The sequence below is a fragment of the Polypterus senegalus genome, chromosome 10 (genome assembly GCF_016835505.1).
Source record: "Polypterus senegalus isolate Bchr_013 chromosome 10, ASM1683550v1, whole genome shotgun sequence".
Classification (NCBI taxonomy): Eukaryota; Metazoa; Chordata; class Cladistia; order Polypteriformes; family Polypteridae; genus Polypterus; species Polypterus senegalus.
This window is the reverse complement of record NC_053163.1, coordinates 640,025-661,758: the sequence shown is the minus strand read 5'-3', so window position 1 is coordinate 661,758 and position 21,734 is coordinate 640,025. Positions and strand designations below refer to the sequence as shown.

Sequence of the window (21,734 nt, the reverse complement as noted above, 5' to 3'; positions counted from 1 at the left end):
GGCAGATCCCTCCCTAAATAAGCACTTGAGTTACATGGAAACAGCAACAGGAGGAGCAGACAAAAGCAGAGGGTACCGCCATCTCCGCCTCAGGCACTGTGTGGAGTCTGATGCGTTCATTTGTGAAAGGATTCTTTTTATTTTGTACGTACCCCTCACTGATGATGATGATGATGTGATAAGGCTATTTGATATATGATGATGGGCGTTTTGGCGTTGGCATACATGCTGCACAAGTGTCCCCACTGGGGACTTTGAAAATCTGGTCACCCTGTAATTTATCATCAAGAGTGCCACATCGACCTGACTGACCTGAAGTTGCTTTTCACTTCTGTTATTCCCTAATGTTTGTTATTTCATGAAAATGAAAGACATGTCAAGTAAGCAAGGAATTTGTTACAATGATATATTTATTTATTCAGGTTATGCTAATTGGCACTTGTAAATGGCACAGTATTTGTGTGTGTGTGTGTGTCAGTGAGTGAGAGTGGTGGTCCCTGTGATGCACTAAAGTCCTGTCAGGTCCTCTCTTCGGCCTTTTCCTCAGTCCTGGTTAGGAAGCCTTTGGCCTCTACAACCACTAAATGAATTGAGAAAGTTCCAGAACTCACCTTCTCAACTCAGTCCATTGAGGACCACAGTACCTGCACGGCCCTCAGACACACCAGGCAAACATTTTTAAAATTGTCTTTCTTTTATTTACCTCAGGAGCCTGTTGGACCTCTGGAGTGAATTTAAATGTCCCCGACATGTCACCATTTGGTTTGGACCAGTCATTCTTTCTGTGAGGGCACTGAAATCTCACCGGTGTGCCTTTCAATTGGCTCTGCCAGGGTCTGGTGCTGCACTCGGCAAATGAAGTCCATGTCCTTTAGATGAGATGCAACCAGTGGGGTGAACAGGACCTGTGCCAACAGGTCAAAGGTGCTCTTCCTGGCGTAGAGGAACTTTTGGATCTCAGTAGGCTTCCATTGTCCAGTCTTGGGGTTTTTGTACTGTATTTGTTTCTTGGTCCTCCTCTCCCAGGTAATGTTGATTTCTTTGGGGAAGAAGTCAGAGATGACACAGCTTAAGACGCAGAGCTCCCCAAACTCTTTGAAGTGGATCACAATATCCGACACTTGAGGGACTCGGGTGATTTCTGTAAGACAAATGTCAACCAGTTAAATGTCAGAGGTCACCATGTCAATTGGATGATGATATCAGACATTTTGTTGATATGCTGTCCACCATTTTTATCAAAGTCATATTCAGATCCTTCACGTTATCACAACGACCTGATTGCCACTGAGGGACAGGGACAGTCCAGAGTAGTTAAACTTGACTGGAGAGTGAAAGGCCACCACAGGGTTAAATGGAGCCTTTCAACGCATTGACCACCAGAGTGTGTGTCCCAAATGTGAACACACTGCAACTGCCTTGAAGCTGCCCTCAGGTCCTCCTGCTAAACTGCGAATGCCTCGAGCCATTATGGTGGACTCCTGCTGCCAGTTTGTGTGCCGTAATGCTCTCCTCACCATGAAAGTAATATTCGTCTTCACTGAAGCCCTGGCTGATTCTCTGAAATGGCAGCTCTGGACTGTCAGTGGCTTTTGACTAAAGAAATGTGGCTTCCATGCCATTCACGTTATCCAGGGTGATCTGCTGATCTGTCGCATAGGCAAAGATGCCCCTGAAATGCCTGCTGGCCAGAAGGAAGTCACCAGTCGCAGGTCTGGGAGATACGCGTTTGTATGTGGCATTGCACCAAAGTGTGAGACGAGGACGTAGCCTAAAGCTGGACAGCCATACGTCTGCTACAGAAGACGTGTCATCACGACACCTGAGCTGGGATCAGAGCCGAGACTGCAAGAGCCATGAGCCTCAAAACTATGAGTGCACACAATGAAGTCAGAGGGTTGAATCCTTATAAAGGAGAAAAACAAATGAATACTTGTCAGGATTTGACAATATATCTTCCAGATTTGAAACTCTACAATAACCAGAAGCCACGTGGCCACCAAAGCCAGTCAGTCAGTTTCTAACCTGCTTAGTCCTGAAGAGGATCGTGGGGGTCTGCTGGAGTCAATCCCAACTAGCGAGGCACAAACAAACCCTGGACAGGGCGCCAGTCCACTGCTGGGCAAACACACACAGACACACACAGACACACACACACACACACACACACGCACACACACACAGTCACACACACACACAGACACACACACACACACACGCACACACGCACACACACTCGCTAACCACACCAGGGCCAATGTAAGACCACCAGCTCACCCACCCTGCCTGTTCTTGGACACACAGACTTTATCCAGCAGGAGGCGCTAGCTCCCTTGTTGGAATGAGTTCTTCTGTAATTGCTGCGTGTTACATAACCCCAATCTATACAGATGTGATATTAAAAGGCGATACCCCTCCCTTAGTGATATGGTGGTAATAAATCAAATAGGTGATGGCTTACACGGCATAACAGGCGAAGGAAGCCAATGACAAGAACTCAGTTCAGGAATGGGGGCCCGATGTGTAGAGTCTGCCATTTTCACCATTGCAGTGGAAGGATTTTCCGGATCAGATGATGTTATCTCCCATCTGTCCGTCAGCTTCATAAGTGTTCCAGGCAATGTGCCAATGCTTTATACTCTTTCTTCATGTGCAGGCCCCCACTTAGGTAAATCATGCCAATCCAACCAAGGCAAAGAGGACAGAGTTTCATGCTGACTTTGATACACAAAAATAGAGCACAATGTCCATTTCGCAGTTGTCCCTGTCTTGTCTTCTAATGCATGCCTAGCAGTTGTAACTGATGAGCCCCTGTGCTAACTCTGTGTCCACTGTGCATGTTAGTAGAAAGAAAAGTTGATTTATAAAATATATTTGTACAGAGCACAGTGACATATTAAACTTATTTTCTGATTACACAGACACAGGGAGAACATGCAAACTCCACGCAGGGGAAACCCGGGACATGAACCCTGGTCTCCTTACTGCAAGGTAGCAGTGCTGCCCCTGTGCCACCATGCCACCCCTGCCACCAAAGTCTAGACTAGAAATAACACAAGAATCAAATGGTGGGATGTCACCAAAATCTGGACATGAGACCACTGAAAAAGCTGAAAAGAGAGTTGCTGTGAATCAAAAATGCAGTTGTTTGATTGTTGGATCCAGAATCTTGGACATGGAACCAAATGAAGCATTTGGGCTATGAAGCTAAAAATCCACGAGTGCCCTTTGGGTGGAAGTCCTTAGCAAGTGTGCAGTGCGTCTTCTAGTCACACAAAGTCAAAGCAACAAAAGGGACATGAGGCACTTTGAAATAAATTGTATAAAAAATGACCCTGACTTGTAGTGAAATCATTAAAAAGGAACAGGCGTGTATTACATGAAGCCTCCAGGAATCGACAAAGAAAGGAACAGAAAACAAGAACAAACTGGGCCAAATCGTGACATCAAATGAGCTGCCAACCCGTAACGAAGCTCCCAGCCAGATGACATCCTAATCCTCCGGCCCCTTCATCCTCGTCCTAATAAGACCTGTCCCTGAGCAGCAGAAGCAGCAGCGTCGTTGTGAGTAAACTTCTCGCCTGCCGCTCCCCATCCTTTTGGAATGAAGAGACTCCAGTCAGTCTGCTTAGAGGAGCCACACATGAACGGCTGAGTGGAAAAGTAAAACAAAGCTCCTCTGAAAGGTGAGATTCACATTTTAAAATGAGACCTCACAGCCCAGCACCACGTGTGCTACAGCTTTACAGTCCCGGGGGTCTGCTGAGTGGATTAGACGTCATATGGATACAATTCTCTGCGATTTGTCGTTTGGTGACGAAGAGTTTAAGCGTCATGCACGTGAACCAGGCGTATTTTGAGCTGATGTTTCTACTCCTGAATATTCAAACAGTTCTGATGCAATCGATATGAGGTGGTCAACGTTAGTCGTCATGTAAGATAATTCAATGGGAAAAGAACGACTTTAGTTAAGCTGATTGCAAATCCCACTGCTTTAGTATGAATGGTAGTCCTAGGGTTAGGTCTGAGATGTACAGTAACACCTCCACACCACTGAGGTTCACCTGCTGAAGTTCTTGGTCTGTCTACTCGCCTCTGCTGCCCCAGTCCTTTTCTCCAGGGTCTCCTCATTCATAATTTTGGGCTGAACCCTTGATCTTGGATTGAGCGTCCATCTGGTGGCTCCTCTTTCTGACCCACTCAGTGAGCCTCACTCATAAACCTGCCTCTAAGCCCAACAACAACCTTCTTTGTAAGACGACTCATAACTCCTCCCCGTCATCACTGATAGCCTCAGCTTCAAGCCCACCCATATTGACACCATTCCCTCATCTCCACTGTCAACCATAATGTGCCCTAAAACTAGCAGTAGAGAAGAATGTTCTGAGAGAAGAGCCTACCTGGTACCCCTGAGCAAAATTTCTCAATGGCCTCCATATTCAGGGTCTCATGCTCCACTCTGCAGATGAAGTCCATGTTCTCCAGGTCACTCAGGGACTGAGGGGTGAATTCTGCCCTGGACAACAGCTCAAACTTGTTCTTCCTCATGATGGGCCCATAGTTGGTCACAGCAGGGCTCCAATCCTCTGACACTGCAGGAAGTGCCTCGTGGATATCCTTGTGTCTCCTCTGCCAGGTCACATTGATGTCTTTGGGGTAGAAGTCTGAGATGACACAGCTGAGGGTGCAAGGCTCACCGCACTCTGTAAACTGGATTTGCACATCTGACATTTTGGGAAGCGTTTTTTCAGCTGGAAAGGAAAATCCCAGAAAATATTAGCCACCCTAAACAGACCTGAGACAAACACATCCATACTGATATGGCGTCGTCCAGGTCAAAAACTGAACTGGACACAAATCAAGTTGTCCTCATTTGGAAAACTGGAAGGTGCTGCTAGAGAGGTGGACAGAAAACGTGTGAAGAACACGCTGGCAGGTTATTTTAAAAAGTGCTGATGTCTGCTTGACCAATATGGTGAAAAGCCACAGTCTGTCATACAGTACATGATGAGAACAGGTGGAGGTGTTAATTGTCAGACAGCCCTTATGGCAGTTGTCCCAGTCTGACAAGAATTCTACGAATATGTAAAAATGTGAGTGTTTATAACGACGAGGATCCAGCATGAAGTCACGAGCGTCAGCGTCAGCGTCTGTCTGATGGCACATCTGGTAGTCAGCATTCCCACACCTGGCTGTGATGTCCCTTGACTTCTCTCTGGCCTGAATATCTACGTATGTATAAATGGATTACGCATTGTATTATGGGAATGGAAGTTAAATAAACTATGAAACTCGGTCAGACATTGGGAGAGTCTTACATAGAAAGATCCAGACGTCAGCTGGGCTCCACATGAGGACCACTTGACCCAATCCATCCTCAATGACCCCCTCAAGCTGGGAGGCCACTCTGTGTCACAGTGAGTGAGTGAGTGACGTGAGCCTGATAGTAACAGTCAAATCCTGAGATGACACAGGCAAAGCGGAAAGGGGACACGCAGTCAAGAAGTGGCTAAATAAGACCTTCACTACATCCTTTCAATGAAATGATCTTTATGTGCCAGGAGATAAATTAAAGGCACTGAGCGGTGAGCACATCGCGCCTCCAGGGGATCTGTTTCCACATTCCACTGTAATATTCATTTTTTAATACATCCATCCATTTGATAGCCCAAATCATGGGCATGAAGGTCAGAAACTACCCCAGCAGCACTGAAAGAACCCCAAACTGGCAGAGACCACCCTCACACTCAAACAGATGTAGCGTCAATCAAAGAGGTGCCAATCAGACTAATGTGAGCTGAGCTGACCCTGGGCATCAACCTGTGACGTGATATACTCATCAGTCTGAGCCGTGACTGAGCCTTCGCTAACAAGTCTGCTCAGCCATCTTGCTGTTTCGTGTTCTGCAAGTGGGTGCTGTACTTTATATTATATCTGATATTATCAGACCATCATCATCAGGTCCTTCCATGAAAACCCTAAATACAAAGAGGACTGTTTGATTTATGTTAGGTAGATTGCCCAGAGGGGACTGGGTGGTCTCGTGGTCTGGAACCCCTACAGATTTTATTGTTTTTTCTGTCCACCCTGGCCATCGGACCTTACTCTTATTCTATGTTAATTAATGTTGACTTATGTTTATTTTTTATTGTGTCTTCTATTTTTATATTCATTTTTTAAAGCACTTTCAGCTACATTTTTTTTGTATGAATATGTGCTATATAAATAAATGTTGATTGATTGATTGATTGATATTGATGCAGTTGCATAGATATGAGAATTGTTATTTTCCTTCCATTGTTCTGTTAAGTAATTTGTATCTCCTGTTAAATTATGCCTAATAATGGATTGTCGTGACACAGTAACAAGTGACAAGTGCTTCACAGGTTTAATGATAATTAATGGAACTGAACTGAGCTGTCAAGATACACGAGAACCACACGAGAACCAGCAAGAAAAAACAAAATAAAAACAGGAAGAACATTCAAACTCCACACAGAGAATGCCCGGGGTAGGAAAGGTAACACTAAACACAGAAGCACTGGTGTGATATTTTAAAATTATTTCAGTTTACAAAAATCTGTATAGTGTGTGAAAGAGCAAGTGATAGCTCAATTAACAAGCAATGAAAACTGCAGACACCATTGTGATAACAACAGAAAACAGATAAGATGAAATGTCGAAATGTGAAAGTATGTTCTGTTTAGCATTATTTGAAGAAGAACTGCAGCTTGATAATGCGTGCCAATGTGTTATCAGATCTAATGCCAGTGAAACAACACAGGGGCACCTAGTGAACCAAAGGGCATGGCTGACAAGACATAAATGTGTCCAGTTTAGGAACGAAACTGCAAGTCAAGGCATACGCTCAGTAATTACATCAGAATTCTTGAGCCTTTCAAGGAGACAATTGGAACAGAAGCAATCGAGCTGAAGATCAGTTTTATAATATTATAACATGACATTGACAAGCAGGCATTACATTAAAGTGCGGCAAAAACAATAGGAATTATCACAACATGGAGTCCCAGACATGACAAAATGGGTGTGAAGCCTCAGAAACGGAGCCACAAAGCAGGCCAGAATCCTCAGCAGCATTCCCAGATAAGGCAGCTCTCCAAGGCAGCCTGAGCTCCAACTCCATTGGCCGGTGTTGGCCTAGACAGGCCTATAAGAGGTTTTGGCTTCAAAGGGGTTCAAAATACACTTGAATCTCCTACAGTATATAAAAATGACTTACTAGGAAGAAAAACCCAAAAATTCTAGCTGGTAAAATAATCCAAAATGAGATTCTTTATAAAAGAAGAGTTTTATTAACAAAAAATTCACAAAATAACTCCTTAAATTGTCCTAAGGTACAATCCAAAGAGCAGAATCCAAAGACAGAAACAAGAATGAATAAACCAAGAATTCCAATAAAATGACAAGCAAGCTGCTAACCACACTCAATGAACTGCTGCTGGATCCTCTCCTCGGGATTGGGAGATTTAAATAGCCAGTGGGAGGATCCAACTATGACATCAGGGTGGCTCCGCCCCCTTGGGTTACCACCCACAGAACAGTAGGGATGTAAGAGAACAACATCTTATATAATAAATAATAAATAATAACAACACAGAACAATATTAAGAGAAATCACATAAACACACGAGACAAACACGACACACACGCACACACACAGTCAACCAAACAGGCCAGAGATAAACGTCTGACTAAAACGTAACAGAAAGGAGCAGAGCTGCAGTTTGCTCTTGGACTTGCTGTTCTTCTGCAAACGTGCCTGGATTTCCATAGACAGGGAGTTCAAATAGAGAGAATACAGAAAATGACCATTTGGTGTCCAGCCTGTGAAAGTCTAACATGTAGATGACTCATCTTTGTTCTGCTGAGGCCTTGTATTTCAAATGCCTGGCACACATACACCCCTGCCCTCTATGCCAGTCCTTTACCCACCCACTCACGATAGCTCACAGCGTCTTACCTGTTAACTTCAGTCTCCCAGACCTCCTTGTCAAAGGCTCCTTAAGAGTCATATGTTGTACCTCACAGACGTATGTCATCTCCTCGACTTCATTAAGACTTGCTGCAGTGAACTGGACCTCAGAGGTCACCGCAAAGCTGTTAGTCCTCATCACTGGTTTAGAGGTGATCACAGTGGCTGGCCACTCAGCTGACCCTGCAGTTACAGGCTCAAGTTCGCTCTCCACTCTAAACCTGCGCCAGGTCACTTGGAGACCACTAGGGAAGAACCTGGAGATGGTGCAGCTTAGCGTGCAGGGCTCCCCCACCTTTGAAAAACTGACCATCTCAATGTCGGAGAGGATGGGGCGTCCATCGATACCTGAAACAAAGACAGAAGGGGCTTGTTAAAAGGTGTAACAAAGTCTGAATGTCAGCGGCTGTGCAAGGAGAGTCTGATTGGCTAACCTGGGGTACTGCTGGTGGCCATTTTCTCCACCTTTCCCATGGAGATGTGCTCAATCACCACAGTGACCTTGAAGTTGGGGTTCTGAACCTGAGGCAGTGGGACAGAGCAGACACTCTCAGTGCTGAAGGTTCCATTGGGATTTTCTTTATTGTCTCTTGATTCTGAGCTCACAGGGTCTGCGCCCAGTAACCATGTGAAGCTGATGTCTCGTGGGTAGAAACCCTCAGCCCTGATTTGAAGTTTCACCACATTTTCACTTTTTTCCTGAAAGATGTTCTGGATATCTGAAAGTCGCGGGCGAACTGGAAATCAGAAAAAAAACTAATGCGGGGCAGAGAAATCAATATATGGAGAACATTAAGAGACATTAGAAGAGACTTAATAGAACAGGTGACCCACAACACAAGGGTTCACTTACCGCAAACCTCCTTTAGAGTGACCATACACTCCACACTCCTCCTGGTGAGCCCATGTCTGGCCCGACACCTGATCACAGCACCTTGGTGCTCCTCTCGGTTCAACATAAACTGCAAGGTGAGCAGGCTCTCTGATACAAGGAGTCCTTCATGACACATATGCCTCTTCATGATATAACCAGTGGGACTATGAAGAGGTACACACACCCCAGCTCCACCATACGTCTCATCTAGGCCCACTGTGTCCAGCAGGATGACCTTGTCATTGATAAACCACTTGAGAGTGATGTGTCCAAGTCTCCAGCCTTTGAGCTTGTACTTGACCAATGCAGTTTCATCTTGGATCAGCTTGCTAAGGTCAAGGGGTGACAGGGATACTGAAAGACAGAAAAGGAGAGATGAGGCCGGTCGATAGCAGGGGTGACGCTCCCTGTGTTGAGCTTCAGCTGTGACTTACAGGCTTAGTCTTTAAAACTCTTCCACCCTTGTATCATCTCTCGGGATTTCTCTTTAAGTTCATGTTGGCCTTTTTATTACTTTCATTGTTCAAGATAAGTTCTCTTAGGGAGTTTTTTAACTGGCACTTTCTTCAAACTACTTACTTTTCCCAGTAAGTCTGCTCTGCACTCGGACTAAATGCCCCATCTGTAATGTCCATACTTCACAGAGATTGATCCCAAGTAGTCATCTCACACTTCTGCTGATCTGGGGGCATCCCTTCTACTCCCCTCTTACATCCTCCTCTCTTATCTATTAATAAGACTGTTGTCTAAGGCTACATGCTCACCATAATGAATTTCACCATTATGCAACAAGTAAGACTTTCTGACTGGCAGGCCCCAGTCTGTCAGGACTGGTAATAGGATTTCAGCCACCAGTATCACAAACACAGGCACCCCACAGGGATGCGTCCTCAGCCCCATCCTCTACACACACCCTGTTCACCCATGACAGTGTCGCTTCCCACAAAGAGAACATCGCTGTAAAGTTCACAGACGACACCGCAGTGATTGGACGCGTCACTGGTGGGGATGAGGCGGCCTACAGAAGGGAGGTGGACAGTCTGGAGTCATGTTGTGAAGACAAAAACCTCACCCTCAACACAGACAAGATGAAGGAGATGATAGTGGACGTGAGGCAGGAGAGGAGACCTCTGGGCGTCTACAACAGTGAGGACCTCACTTGGACACTTAACACCACAGAGCTGGTCAAGAGGGCTCAAAAGTGGCTGTAGATTCTGAGGAGGATGAGGAGGTTTGGTATGTCGACTAAGATCCTCTGCAACTTCTACAGCTGCATTGTTGAGAGCATCTTGACCAGCTGCATCACCATATCGTGCGGCAACACTACTGCTAAGGACCACAAACGCCTTCAGAGAAGATCACCAGGACCTCACTGCCCTCTCTGCAGAGCATCTACAACTACAGGGTCTGCAGGAGAACTGCCTCGATCCTCAGGGACCCCCCAACATGAACTGTCCACACCTCTACCCTCAGACAGGAGGTACAGAGTATGAGAGGCAGGACTTCCAGGCTAATGAAGTTTCTCTTTCTTTCCCAAGGCCATTCAACTCCTAAACAACTGACTGGAGTTTATAACCGTAGGCCACCTCATTCTATCGACCTTACACAACTGTATTGGACTTGTCCATCACACACCGACCTGCACGTTACACTTTATACTTCTATTCTGTTTTTATACTTTATGCTGCCTCTGTTACTTATTATTTATGTTAATCGTTATACGTTGGTTTTGTCATTTGGTGTGGACAGCAAAGAAAGAATTTCATTGTACAGGGAAACACGTTTATTTACTGTGCACATGACAATAAACTTGAACTTAAAGAAAACCTTCATAAGGGAAAGTCCCAGGGTGAGATGAGAATTTAGGTCTTCTGGGAACTCCCTTCACATAGTTAACTAAAATACAATAAAACTGCCATGCATCTGTAGTCTGGGGTTTGTTTCCTGCCTTGCGCCCTGTGTTGGCTGGGATTGGCTCCAGCAGACCCCCGTGACCCTGTAGTTAGGATATAGCGGGTTGGATAATGGATGGATGGATGCATCTGTAGTGAGAGCTAAGTGAAGGCCGACTCAAAGCCCTACCTGAAGACCACTGACTGAAACTCACCCTCATGTGGAATCCCCCCAATCTGCTCTCGTTGCACTTTTTGCTTTCATCCTTCTTGTCTTGAGCTTCTGTTCCCTCCTTTTTACTTCTTTGCGTCTTCTTTTGATATCCCTGATCTTTTCTCTAACTTTTTATTAGCTAAGCGTTTTCGTCAGGCCACACACATTGGATCTTGTCAGAGTCATTTTAATTCACCAGCTGTGGATGGAACCCAGACATGGCACTCCACTTTCACCCCCCTTAGCTTCACTCCAAACCTCATTTCTATGATCTGCTCCCAGCCTCTGTGCCAATGTCAGATTACAACAGTTCTGTTTTTAGCTTTGTTTTCTCAAAATGCATCAAATAACACGAGTTAAATATAAGAATGTCAGACAGTTGGCCTGCAGCAGTTGTACGGGCCTCAGCACCCAATAGCCGGCTACACTGCCCTGGCTTCCTGTTCTTTTTACAAAAGATCTTCATAACTGTAAAAGTTTTTAACGCAATCCATGGAGTTTGTTAGCACGTTCTGTTACTTTGACCTTTAGGTACTTCTAACTATTTATATTTCATTATCTTTTTAAAATTTTGCTTAAGTTCGCATAGTTTAGTTGGTGCTCTAAAAATGAGTGCAAGACAGGACACCAGTGAGCTCACGGAGGACCAGATGTCTTCACACTTGGTGCAGAAGCGGAAACTGTCCTGAGATTTGATTTAGTCAACATTAGACTCACCTGAGAACCTCCAGTATACACCGAGGACAAGGAGAAGTAAGAGGAGTACAGCAAGCACAATCCCAGTGATCTCTGCAATGGTGAACCCTGAGTCTAGATAATGAAGGACATAACACAAGACAGGTCAGTTCCAGATCAGCTAGGCCATTAGATGATAAGGCCTTATTCTAAATGGCCTGCAGCACAAGGTTCAAAGAGCAAAGAAGAGGGCAGTGAGGTTCAACTGACAACATCTATCAGAATTCCAACAACAAGGGGAAAACAACAGGAAAGGGAATGACAAGGACTCAAGCTGGATTTACTGTGAGGACAGATGATTTGAAGGTCCCTGCCACTAAATCTTGAGGAAGGACATCTAATGGGACATGCAGGGAAAGCCAAATAAAGACACAAGAGGAAGATGTTGCACTTATGAAATAGAAAGTACAGATGTTTCAGCCCATCCAATCAATATTTAACTGACCTCCATCCATCTCCATCGTAACTGTAATGACTCTTTCCGGAGATGTGAGTTGGAAGAATGTCTTCAAGAAGCCAATTCTCAACTACAAAGCTGTACCATTTTATTCCTCCCATTTCCACTGCCTACCCTATAAAATCTTCAGAGTCGAGTCTTCTCATCACTCCTGCTTACCTTCTTACTTTCCTTTACCTTCAAGATGCCGGTCTGCTTAGGATTCCAAGGAGTAGTAAAAGTGGGAGGTCGAGTTTTTAGTTACAGGACCCCCCTAAACTGTGGAGTGGTCTGCCTGTTACTATAAGAGATGCCCCTTCGGTCTCAGCTTTTAAATCCTCACCACTTCAGTTTAGCACACCCTGACTAGAGCTGCTGATTAACTTAGCAGACATCATCTCTGTTGTCAGTCATTAGCACTAAAACAGAAGTAACATGATAGTTAGGATTTGTTACTCACCCTCACCTATTCTGTTTCTCTTCTCGGTACTCAAATGTGCCAGTTGGTGCCCACCTGCCAAGTTGTTTTGCCTGCCTAAGGTAAAGTCACCCATGATGGAGGATCACAGGAATCATGGGGTAGAGGGGTCCTTTCATCCGATTGGCTGTTTTAGCTGTGGAATGGCCAATAGGGGGAGGCAGGTTGATGGCCGAGGTCTCCAGGACTCCAAAGAAATCCAAATCCTGTTATGGGATATCATCTACTGTTGACATCTGCTCTGCACTTGTAAGATTTCTATTGCACTTTCATATCGTATTGACGATTGCTTGTGTTTTGTTCAGTGTATTGTATTAACCCCCTTCTTTTTGACATCCACTACACGCCCACCCTACCTGAAAAGGGGTCTCTCTTTGAATTGCCTTTCCTGAGGTTTCTTCCATGTTTTTTTTCCTACTAGCTTTTTTTTTCTGGATTTTTTTCTTGTCTTCTTAGAGAGTCAAAGCTGGGGGCTGTCAAAAGGCAGGGCCTGTTAAAGGCCATTGTGGTACTCCTTGTGTGAGTTTGGGCTACACCAATATAAATTGTAATGTATTGTATTACTGTTCGTTCAAGTTTATGGTGTCCATTTCTGAGATTCTCCCTCTGTACCTGCCCTTGTGGCTTCCTTTTCACTGTAATTGAGGTCCATTGTGGACTTTAGGCCAAGCGTTCTAAACAACTTGATGCTCCACATTATCTTATTATTTGACTAATTGTATGAAAGTGAAGACATGAGCGACACAGTAAAGTCACAGTCCAGAGAGAATCAGAAAAGAGACAGAACCTTGGTCTGAAGATTGTAAAGTGTCTCCTAAATGATCGATGGCCACAATGAGAAACATCGAGAGAGACACGAGGCAGGTAATAATAATTCCAAAGTCCCACACTTGCACAACAGACATTCACAGTAAGGCTCTCCTACTCACAGATGATAGATCTGGTCAGCGGCTTCTCTAGGGCCTCATGTTTCACCTCACAGATGAGCTTCTCCCGAAACCCAGGAGCAAACCTGTAAATGCTCTTGGAGTCAAACGTGCCATCAGGATTGAGAGTTGGCTCCGTTACAGTTTGGGGCTCAACAATCACCCCTCTTCTTCTCCAAATAAATGTGATGGTTTTGGGATAGAAGCTCTTGGCATTGCATGTCACCAAGTTTTCAGTGAGAAGATGGGCTGACACTGGAGCCAAGAAGACTTCAGGAGGAACTGAAAAGAAATAAAGACGTAGTTCATCATCAGACTTGATAGTTAGGACTTATGGAGAAGCTTTAAACCGCAATAGGAGGTTAGCATCAGAAATAAGAAAACGTAAGGACTTGAGGAGGAAGGTAGGAGATGAAGAGAAGCACTTTAATTTCAGTCAGGATACTTAGAAAAAATCATCTGCATAAGTAGACAGTAACCTAAGATGGAGAGGATGAGGTTAAGGGTGTCCCTCTCTCCTGCATACTCCACTTCACACTCGTAGTGCCCCTCATCCCGCTTCATTATCTTGGAGAGGAGCAGTGACGCGTTTCCAAGAAGGACCTCATTACTCAACAGGTCAGTTTCTACTCTCCCGATGTTCCTTCCCTTTTCATAGCTTGCCACGGGGAAGCCATAATGGGACCAGATGACGGTCAACTGCTGGGGATCGATGGGACCTGGAGTGACATTGAAGCTGCAAGGGAGTAATGCATCTGAATACTGGACACCAACCACTGTGTGTTCTGATAGGAAGACTGTCACTTTCCCAAGTGAACCTAAAAAGATAAAAATCCATTAAAATGAAGACCAAAGTATAGCATCCAGTGTATGAATTCAGAAGAAAGGGTTCCATATTTGCTGAAAAGTCACCTTTCACGAAAATGGTGAAATCACAAAGGACTGACTGCCTGGTGCCCTGGTATAGAGTGGGATGAAAAAAAGACCTAGCACATACATAGGACAGCTTGAGGGGGGCTCTTACTTTTTCACAGCACTGATTAATGTATAGTACCTTCTGCATGAGCAGCCACGTACCCATTGGATTGAGGAATAAATGAGAAATTGAGATGGTGTGTGAAAGAAAATTGAACTGCTTGAAAGCTACTAAGGAATTAAAGCTGCTGTATTATAGAGGCAGGTTATTCATACAGGCAGGCGTCTGTCATGAGATGAGGTGAAGTAAGCTGAACTTGGGAAACTTCCTGTAGGAGGGCGGCCATTAGACACAGGAGAAATGACCGTTCCTTCTTTGGGGCCCTCTTGACACGTACACCAGAGAAACATTTGGCCGAATTAACGAAATACTTAGAAGGTGGAGGGAGGAAAATGAATATTAAAGCCGAATGAAACCGGAAAACTTGGCTCTTCTGCTTTGCAAAGCATGAATCCAGGTGCTCATCTGTAACTGAATAAAGACCGATTGATTGAACTTTTCCTGTCTTCCTCCCGGGTTACTTCCGCAGGTGTCACCGCTCCCTCCTGTTTGGCCCATGATGGCAGCAACAGTAGAAGCTGTTTGGGAACAACAAAGAACTCCAGGCACCTCAAAGCTTCATCTGCTCTTTGTCAGGGGAAGACCAGGACTCAGAGGAAACAGGGCTGTGCCCAGGAAAGTGGCGGACATTCGACCCACAGAAGGCACATCCCATGATGTCTACCGCAGATGGGACACCACATCTGGTCACAGGGTGCCAGGACTGGTTAAAGGGATGAAGGGACAGAGACGGGGCAGTTGACTTCTGGCCAGGCCAGCTGAAAGAACAACATCTCCCCAGACGTTGGTGGAAGAAGAAGAAGAAGAAGGTGTGCACATAAGACCAGTATGTGATAATGGTGTACAGTGTACACATTAAACCAGTGCCTGCCTAATTGTGCCTGCATAACAGCAACATTGTTCACTGCCACATGAAACCAGTATGGCGCATACATAAAAACTTGACTTGAAGACATGGTAGCGCTGTAAGATGGTTGCACCGACGAGAGCTCCGAGTCATCTCAGCAAAGGGTTATTATTTATTTTCTTACTGCTCACTCTCTTTGTGCGTACAACTTTATCACAGTTTCAGTATGACCGGCAAGCACTCTTGGAATTATGAAATTTACAGCAGTTTTTGATATTGCGGACACTGTACTGCCTCGAGTCTTTTGTTTACTCGCGCGACGCCGAAGGGAAACAAAGAGGGGGACACGCGCCAGAGTTCTGTGCCGTACCTGACAGAGAAACAACAAGCCTCCTCTGCCCAGCATCCTGCTCGCTAACGTTCAGTCTCTGGACAACAAATTAGACGAGCTGCGCTCAGAGACAAAGCACCAAAAAGACATCACGAACTGCTGCGACGTGGTTGGAGCCCAGCGTACCCGACTGCGCAGTCACACCAGGTTCACCAGGTAAACGTGGGCTCACAGCTGATGGTGGAGACAGAATGAAGGACTCGGGCAAGTCGAGTGTGTGCTTTATGGTTAACTCTTCGTGGGCTACGGATGTGTGTGTCTTTAAACGCACTGCTCACCGGCTCTCGAGCTGCTGACCATTAAAGTTAGACCTTTTACCTCCTGAGGAGTTCAGTTCAGTTCTCCTTTCAGTTGTTTACATCCCCCCACAAGCTGATAAAGCTTCGGCTATGGATGAACTGTATGATGTCATCAGTGGACTACAGAACGCTAACTCAGAAGCAGCATTTATTGTGTTGGGAGACTTTAACAGAGCACACATGAAGGAACTATCAGCACATCTCTCCCCACAAGAGGTGATCAGACACTGGATGATTGTTGCACCTCATTCAAGGACTCCTACAAACCCCTCCCTCGACCAGCTTTTGGAAAAGAAGACCATTGTTCTATAGTGCAGCTGCCCGCATACAAACAAAGACTTGAACAGGAAAAACCGGTTTACAGGGACATCTACAAATGGGACGGTGAGGCTGAGGGGCTCTTACAGGACTGCCTTTTAACAACTGACTGGCAGATGTCTGAGGATGCAGCTGATGGCAACATCAATTAATTCACAGACTCTGTCACAGGATATATCAGCAAGTGCATGGACAATGTTGTCACTGAAATCACCGCTTGCATCCAGTGCACGATTTCAGAAGAAAGGGTTCCATATTTGCTGAAAAGTCACCTTTCACGACTTCACCTAAGCTCAAGGTGCGGACCTCAGGGGACTCTGATGCATACAAAGCAGCCAGATACGAACTCCGGAGGTCCATGAAGGCCAAACAGGACTACAGGGACAAAGTGGAGTCAGGCTACCACAGCTGTGACACCAAGCGCCTGTGGAACGGACTGAGCTGCATCACTGACTATAAAAAGAAAAACACAGTCAGTGTCCAGCCCACTGCATCTCTGGCAGACGAGCTCAACACCTTCCATGCTCGTTCTGATGCAGCCAACAAAGAACAGGTGCTGTATCCTCAAGGGGGCAGTGAGTCTGTCACTCTGATCCTTGAAACGTCTGATGTGAGAAGGTCCTTCAAAAAGGTCAATCCTCACAAAGCTCCAGGACCAGAGGGGATTACCAGGCCGTGCCCTCAGGGCGTGTGCTGACCACCTAGCAGGTGTGTTCACCAACATTTTCAATCTCTCCCTGAGGCAGTCGGTGGTCCCCACTTCCTTCAAGGCATCCACCATCATTCCTGTCCAAAAGAAACCGGTGGTCTCCTGTCTGAATGACTATCGCCCGGTTTGCACTGATGTCGGTCTTTATGAAGTGCTTCAAGCGACTGGTCAAAGGTCACATCTGCTTCTCCCTCCCCGACACGCTGGATCCTTTCCAATTTGCTTACAGAGGATGCCATTGTGCTAACAATAAACGCTGCCCTCACCCACCTGGAAAGAGGAAATACAAACGTAAGAATGCTGTTCATAGATTTCAGCTCGGCATTCAACATCATCATCCCCTCAAAACATCTTGAACGTCTTGAAGCTCGACGACCTTGGGTTGGGGATGACCGTCTGCAGATGGATTTTCTCTTTCCTCACAAACAGGCCTGAAGTGGTGAGAGTTGGCAAACACACATCCTCATCACTCATTTTAAACACAGGAGCGCCACAGGGCTGTGTGCTTAGCCCACTTGTGTATTCCTTGTTCACCCACGACTGTGTTACAAAACACCATCATCAAGTAAGCGGACGACACAACCATCATAGGCCTTATCACTGACAACGATGAGATGGCCTACAGAGAGGAGATGCTGGCACTGAGTAGTTGGTGCCTGGATAACAACTTGTCTCTTAATGTCAGCAAAACCAAGGAGATGATCGTGGACTATCAGGAACAGCAAAGCGGAGAACGCCAGGCCATCTACATCAACGGTGTAGAAGTTGAAAGGGTTAACAGCTTCAAGTTCCTCGGAGTAAACATCACCAAGGATCTCTCGTGGACCCTTCACATAGACACTGTGGTCAGGAAAGCTCACCAGCGGCTCTAATTCCTGAGGAGGCTGAGGAAGTTTGGCATGAATGCCAACATCACCCTGAAACTTTTACAGGAGTGTGGTCGAGAGTCTGCTGACGGGCTGCATTATCATCTGGTATGAGAGCCGCTCTGCCAGCAGCCAGAAATCAGTACAGAGAGCGGTGAAGGCAGCAGAGCACATCACGGGTAAGAGTCTCCCTGCCATTGAAGACAAGCAGCATCATAAAGGACCACAGCCATCCAGCACGCCAGCTGTTCTCCTTGTTACCGTCTGGCAGACGATACGGGAGTCTGGCTGCTCGGACTACGAGACTTTAGAAGAGTTTATACCACCAGGCCATTCGACTCCTCAACAGCGACACCTGAACGCTCACATACACTCACATCACACCTACATTACACGACTCACACACAAACTGTAGCTGCACACACTCGGGATACGGACTGGAAGATACATCTGCACTTATGGAGTAGCATCTGTACTTTATATAATATCATCTGTGCAATACCTGTCATGTGTGCTTGCTGCTCATTCAACTCATATTGCTCTATAACTTCTTTTAAAACGTTTGTACACATTTTATTTTATATTGCTAGTCTATTTTTAACTTGTACATTTTTAATTATTTTTAGCTTTATTGGAACTATCCTGAGTGACTTGTTTATCTCGTCATACACATTTATTGTAATATAATATATATGACAAATAAAGAAATAAACAAAATAAACTCCCTGTATGTCTAAGCAGACCAATCATATCCGAACACAAGCAGCGTACTTCATTCACAAACTGACGGAGCGCAAACGCAAAGCAATGGAGATCTCAACCTACTAACAAACACACGTGAAGGCAGCGACGTGCAGATGAATGGAGTTCACACTCAGCAAACACATTTCACATTTCCATGTTAATCAGCATTAATGGATTCTAATTGATCAACACTAAAGACTCTTTGATATCAAAGTGAAAACAAATCTTAGCAAAGAGAGCAAGTTGGCACCCATGACAGCCTTCAGTCTGTGTGCTCAGGGCTTTCTCTGTCAGCTCTGCCATTTTTCCCTCCTTCTTCTTTGCTCAGTCAGGCGTCACGGTGATCACGAGCGAGCAGCCATTGTCAAGTCCAGCCACCAATTCTCCACTGGACTCTGACTCGTCCACTCCAGGACTTTCACGTTGTTGCTGTGACGCCATTCCTGTCTGTCCCATCTGTCTATAGACGTCTCCCGTGTGTCTTCTGCCAATATGTCCTGTGCGTCTCTTCCCTGTGTCCCTCTCCCATAAAGCTGTGACTGGAGAAGCACCCGGGTACACTTGTTGTCTGCACAGTCCCTCCCATCTCTGACTCCTTCAAACCTCTCAGGGGTCTCCCTCATCTTCTTCAGTTTTGTGCTCAAGTATAATTGCAGCTCTGCCGTAGTCTTTATGTTTCTTCATGACCGGATATTCAGTGACTCGGAGATGTTCTTGTCTCCATCCCTTGATTTGTGCTCGTCATGGAGTTGCTTCATTAAGTGCAGTTCATCAGGCAGGCTACCATACTGACTCAACCAAGTGATAGCCCAGACAGGTGACCTCCATTGAGCTATTGGTGGGATCTTCTACAAAGAATGGGGGGCACCAGAGATGTGCCATATTAAAGGGAGTGAATATTTATGACAGCAGCTATTCTGTGTTTCACTGCCTATTTGTAATTCATTTAGACTGCTCTGCAGAGACCTCATTTCACTTTGACATTAAAGAGTCTTTTTCTGTGAAGAGCAAAAGTGAAATTAAATCCAATAATATACAGTAACACGTGAAAGAGACATTTAGACGGCTCTGCCATGCAAGTCGATTGTAAATATTCATATTAAGCAGTTTCTTATCTGACACACATACACTTCATGGCCTGATTGTCCCCTCATACTCTGAACAAATTCTCCACGTCACTGGATTGTGACAAAGCCACTGATGACTGCACCCTGTCCCGAGTCCGAGGAGATCGTAAAGGTGAGCACTGAAATGACAGACTAAGGAGGAAAAACATAAAAGGTGAGTGCTGGCCCACAGTAAGCAGAGTGGGCTTTGTGTCCCCAGTGTCCCCAACATGAAGCTTGTATGTTCTCGCCATGTCTGCTTGGGTCCCCACAGTCCAAACGCATGCTAAGTTGGCTTCTGATGTGTGTGTTTGTGTGTAAGTTCACCCTGCGATGGGCTGCCATCCTGCCCAGGTGTTGTTCCTGACTGATGACTGCTGGGTTTGGCTCCATCTGCCCTGTGGCCCTGGTTAGGAAGACGTGGGGACACACAAAATGTGAATGGACGTTGAAATATGTGTGTGCCTTCTTTATATCCTTTTATTTAACAGAAGATAAAACACGGAGATCAATTATGAAGAACACAATCTGTGATGGCGGGTGCAGGTGATATGCTAGTAAAATATTTCACGTGATGTCGTTCTTAATCAGCCTGGTGCTCATTTTGCTGTCGGCCCACACTGAGCAGCCCCCTGACTCCAGCTGATCGCCCCCCACGGCCCCAGACGGAGCTGAGCTTGAGCCTACCTGTGGTGAGCAGCAGCAGCAGCAGGACTGGCAGCAGACGCCTCATGTCGACCGCCTCGCTGTCGGCTTATCCAGACAAGAAGTGCGTTTCTTATGTCATGTTTGTATTTTATTCTGCATCAGAAGATAACGATCAGAAGCACCGGCGAGGACACACCTGCCGCTGTCACAAGGTAAACCAGTTTAGCTTGAAACACAAAGACAAAAAATCAGGTTAGCGATCGAGAGCCTACTTGGTCTGTGATGGCTGAAGGTGACATACAATGGGAAGGCTCAATTACTGATAAGTTACATATGTGGATCACAGCCAGGCAAAAGGAAGTATATACGTATTAAAGGGGGGCTACTGACCAGGAACGTGAAGCAAATGCATTTACTTGTTTTACTGATTAAACCCGTTGGCCTATGTGAAGGTCATGGGGTGGCGAGTCTGCTCCTGCAATGCTGATAAATTAAATCTCCTTTTAACACTTGCCTCTGTTTGTCAGACATGCCTGCCCTCTGGTGGAAGCCAAACAACATTACACCTGGACACCAGACGGACATTTTATCGTTTTATACATCATGGGTGGAGTGGTGGCTCTGAGGCTAAGGATCTGTGCTGGTATCCTGAAGTTTTCCAGGTCGAATCCTCATCACTGCCAAAAGAGATCCTACTCTACTGGGCCCTTGAGCAAGACCCTTGACCTGTAATTGCTCCAGGGGCGCGCTGTACAATGGCTGACCCTGCGCTCTGACCCCAAAGGGTATGCGAAAACAAACAAATTCCTAATACAAGAAATTGTATGAGGTGAAATAAAGAACAAAAAAAAAAATCTTCTAGCCGTGCTATCCATTTAAGACTAGAATTACCAGAGGGTACGAAAAAACTCGTTGATCCGTCCCACCTTAAACCGCTTCTTAAGACAGGCTGAAATCTAAACAATCAATGTGGAAGCCAATGTTAATGTTTACAGTGCATCATCTACACCCTGCACTCTGAGCCCAAGGGGAATGCAAAAAACTAAGTAATAAAAAATAAATAAAAAAAATCTATTGAAAGATATGTTGTAATGGATGTTGTATTAAAAGGCATTGTATTACAAATATTTGTAGCTTGTGATGTGCCATCTGTTGAAATTACATAAGCAGTGATTATGTCTTTGTTATTTGCAATTTGGTACAGGATTCATGAAAGCAGGGC

At 45.5% G+C, this 21,734-nt stretch overlaps 1 protein-coding gene across 4 annotated transcripts; it reads right to left on the bottom strand.

The window, feature by feature from the left end:
• Nucleotides 1-389: 389 nt before the first annotated feature.
• Nucleotides 390-21,133, bottom strand: LOC120536427. 4 transcript variants are annotated; one of them, XM_039764766.1, is made up of 9 exons: nt 20,552-21,133; nt 14,028-14,366; nt 13,552-13,830; nt 11,691-11,783; nt 8,847-9,221; nt 8,428-8,730; nt 7,982-8,341; nt 4,401-4,751; nt 390-1,141 (listed from the first exon to the last, which is right to left on the bottom strand). In XM_039764766.1, exons 1-9 carry the CDS (start codon nt 20,595-20,597, stop codon nt 774-776), a joined length of 2,514 nt encoding a protein of 837 aa, XP_039620700.1. In that variant the 5' UTR covers nt 20,598-21,133; the 3' UTR covers nt 390-773. The 4 variants fall into 4 exon arrangements, with proteins under 4 accessions (XP_039620700.1, XP_039620702.1, XP_039620703.1 ...); XM_039764768.1 differs by lacking the exon at nt 20,552-21,133 and adding an exon at nt 19,887-20,063; XM_039764769.1 differs by lacking the exon at nt 11,691-11,783.
• Nucleotides 21,134-21,734: the final 601 nt, after the last annotated feature.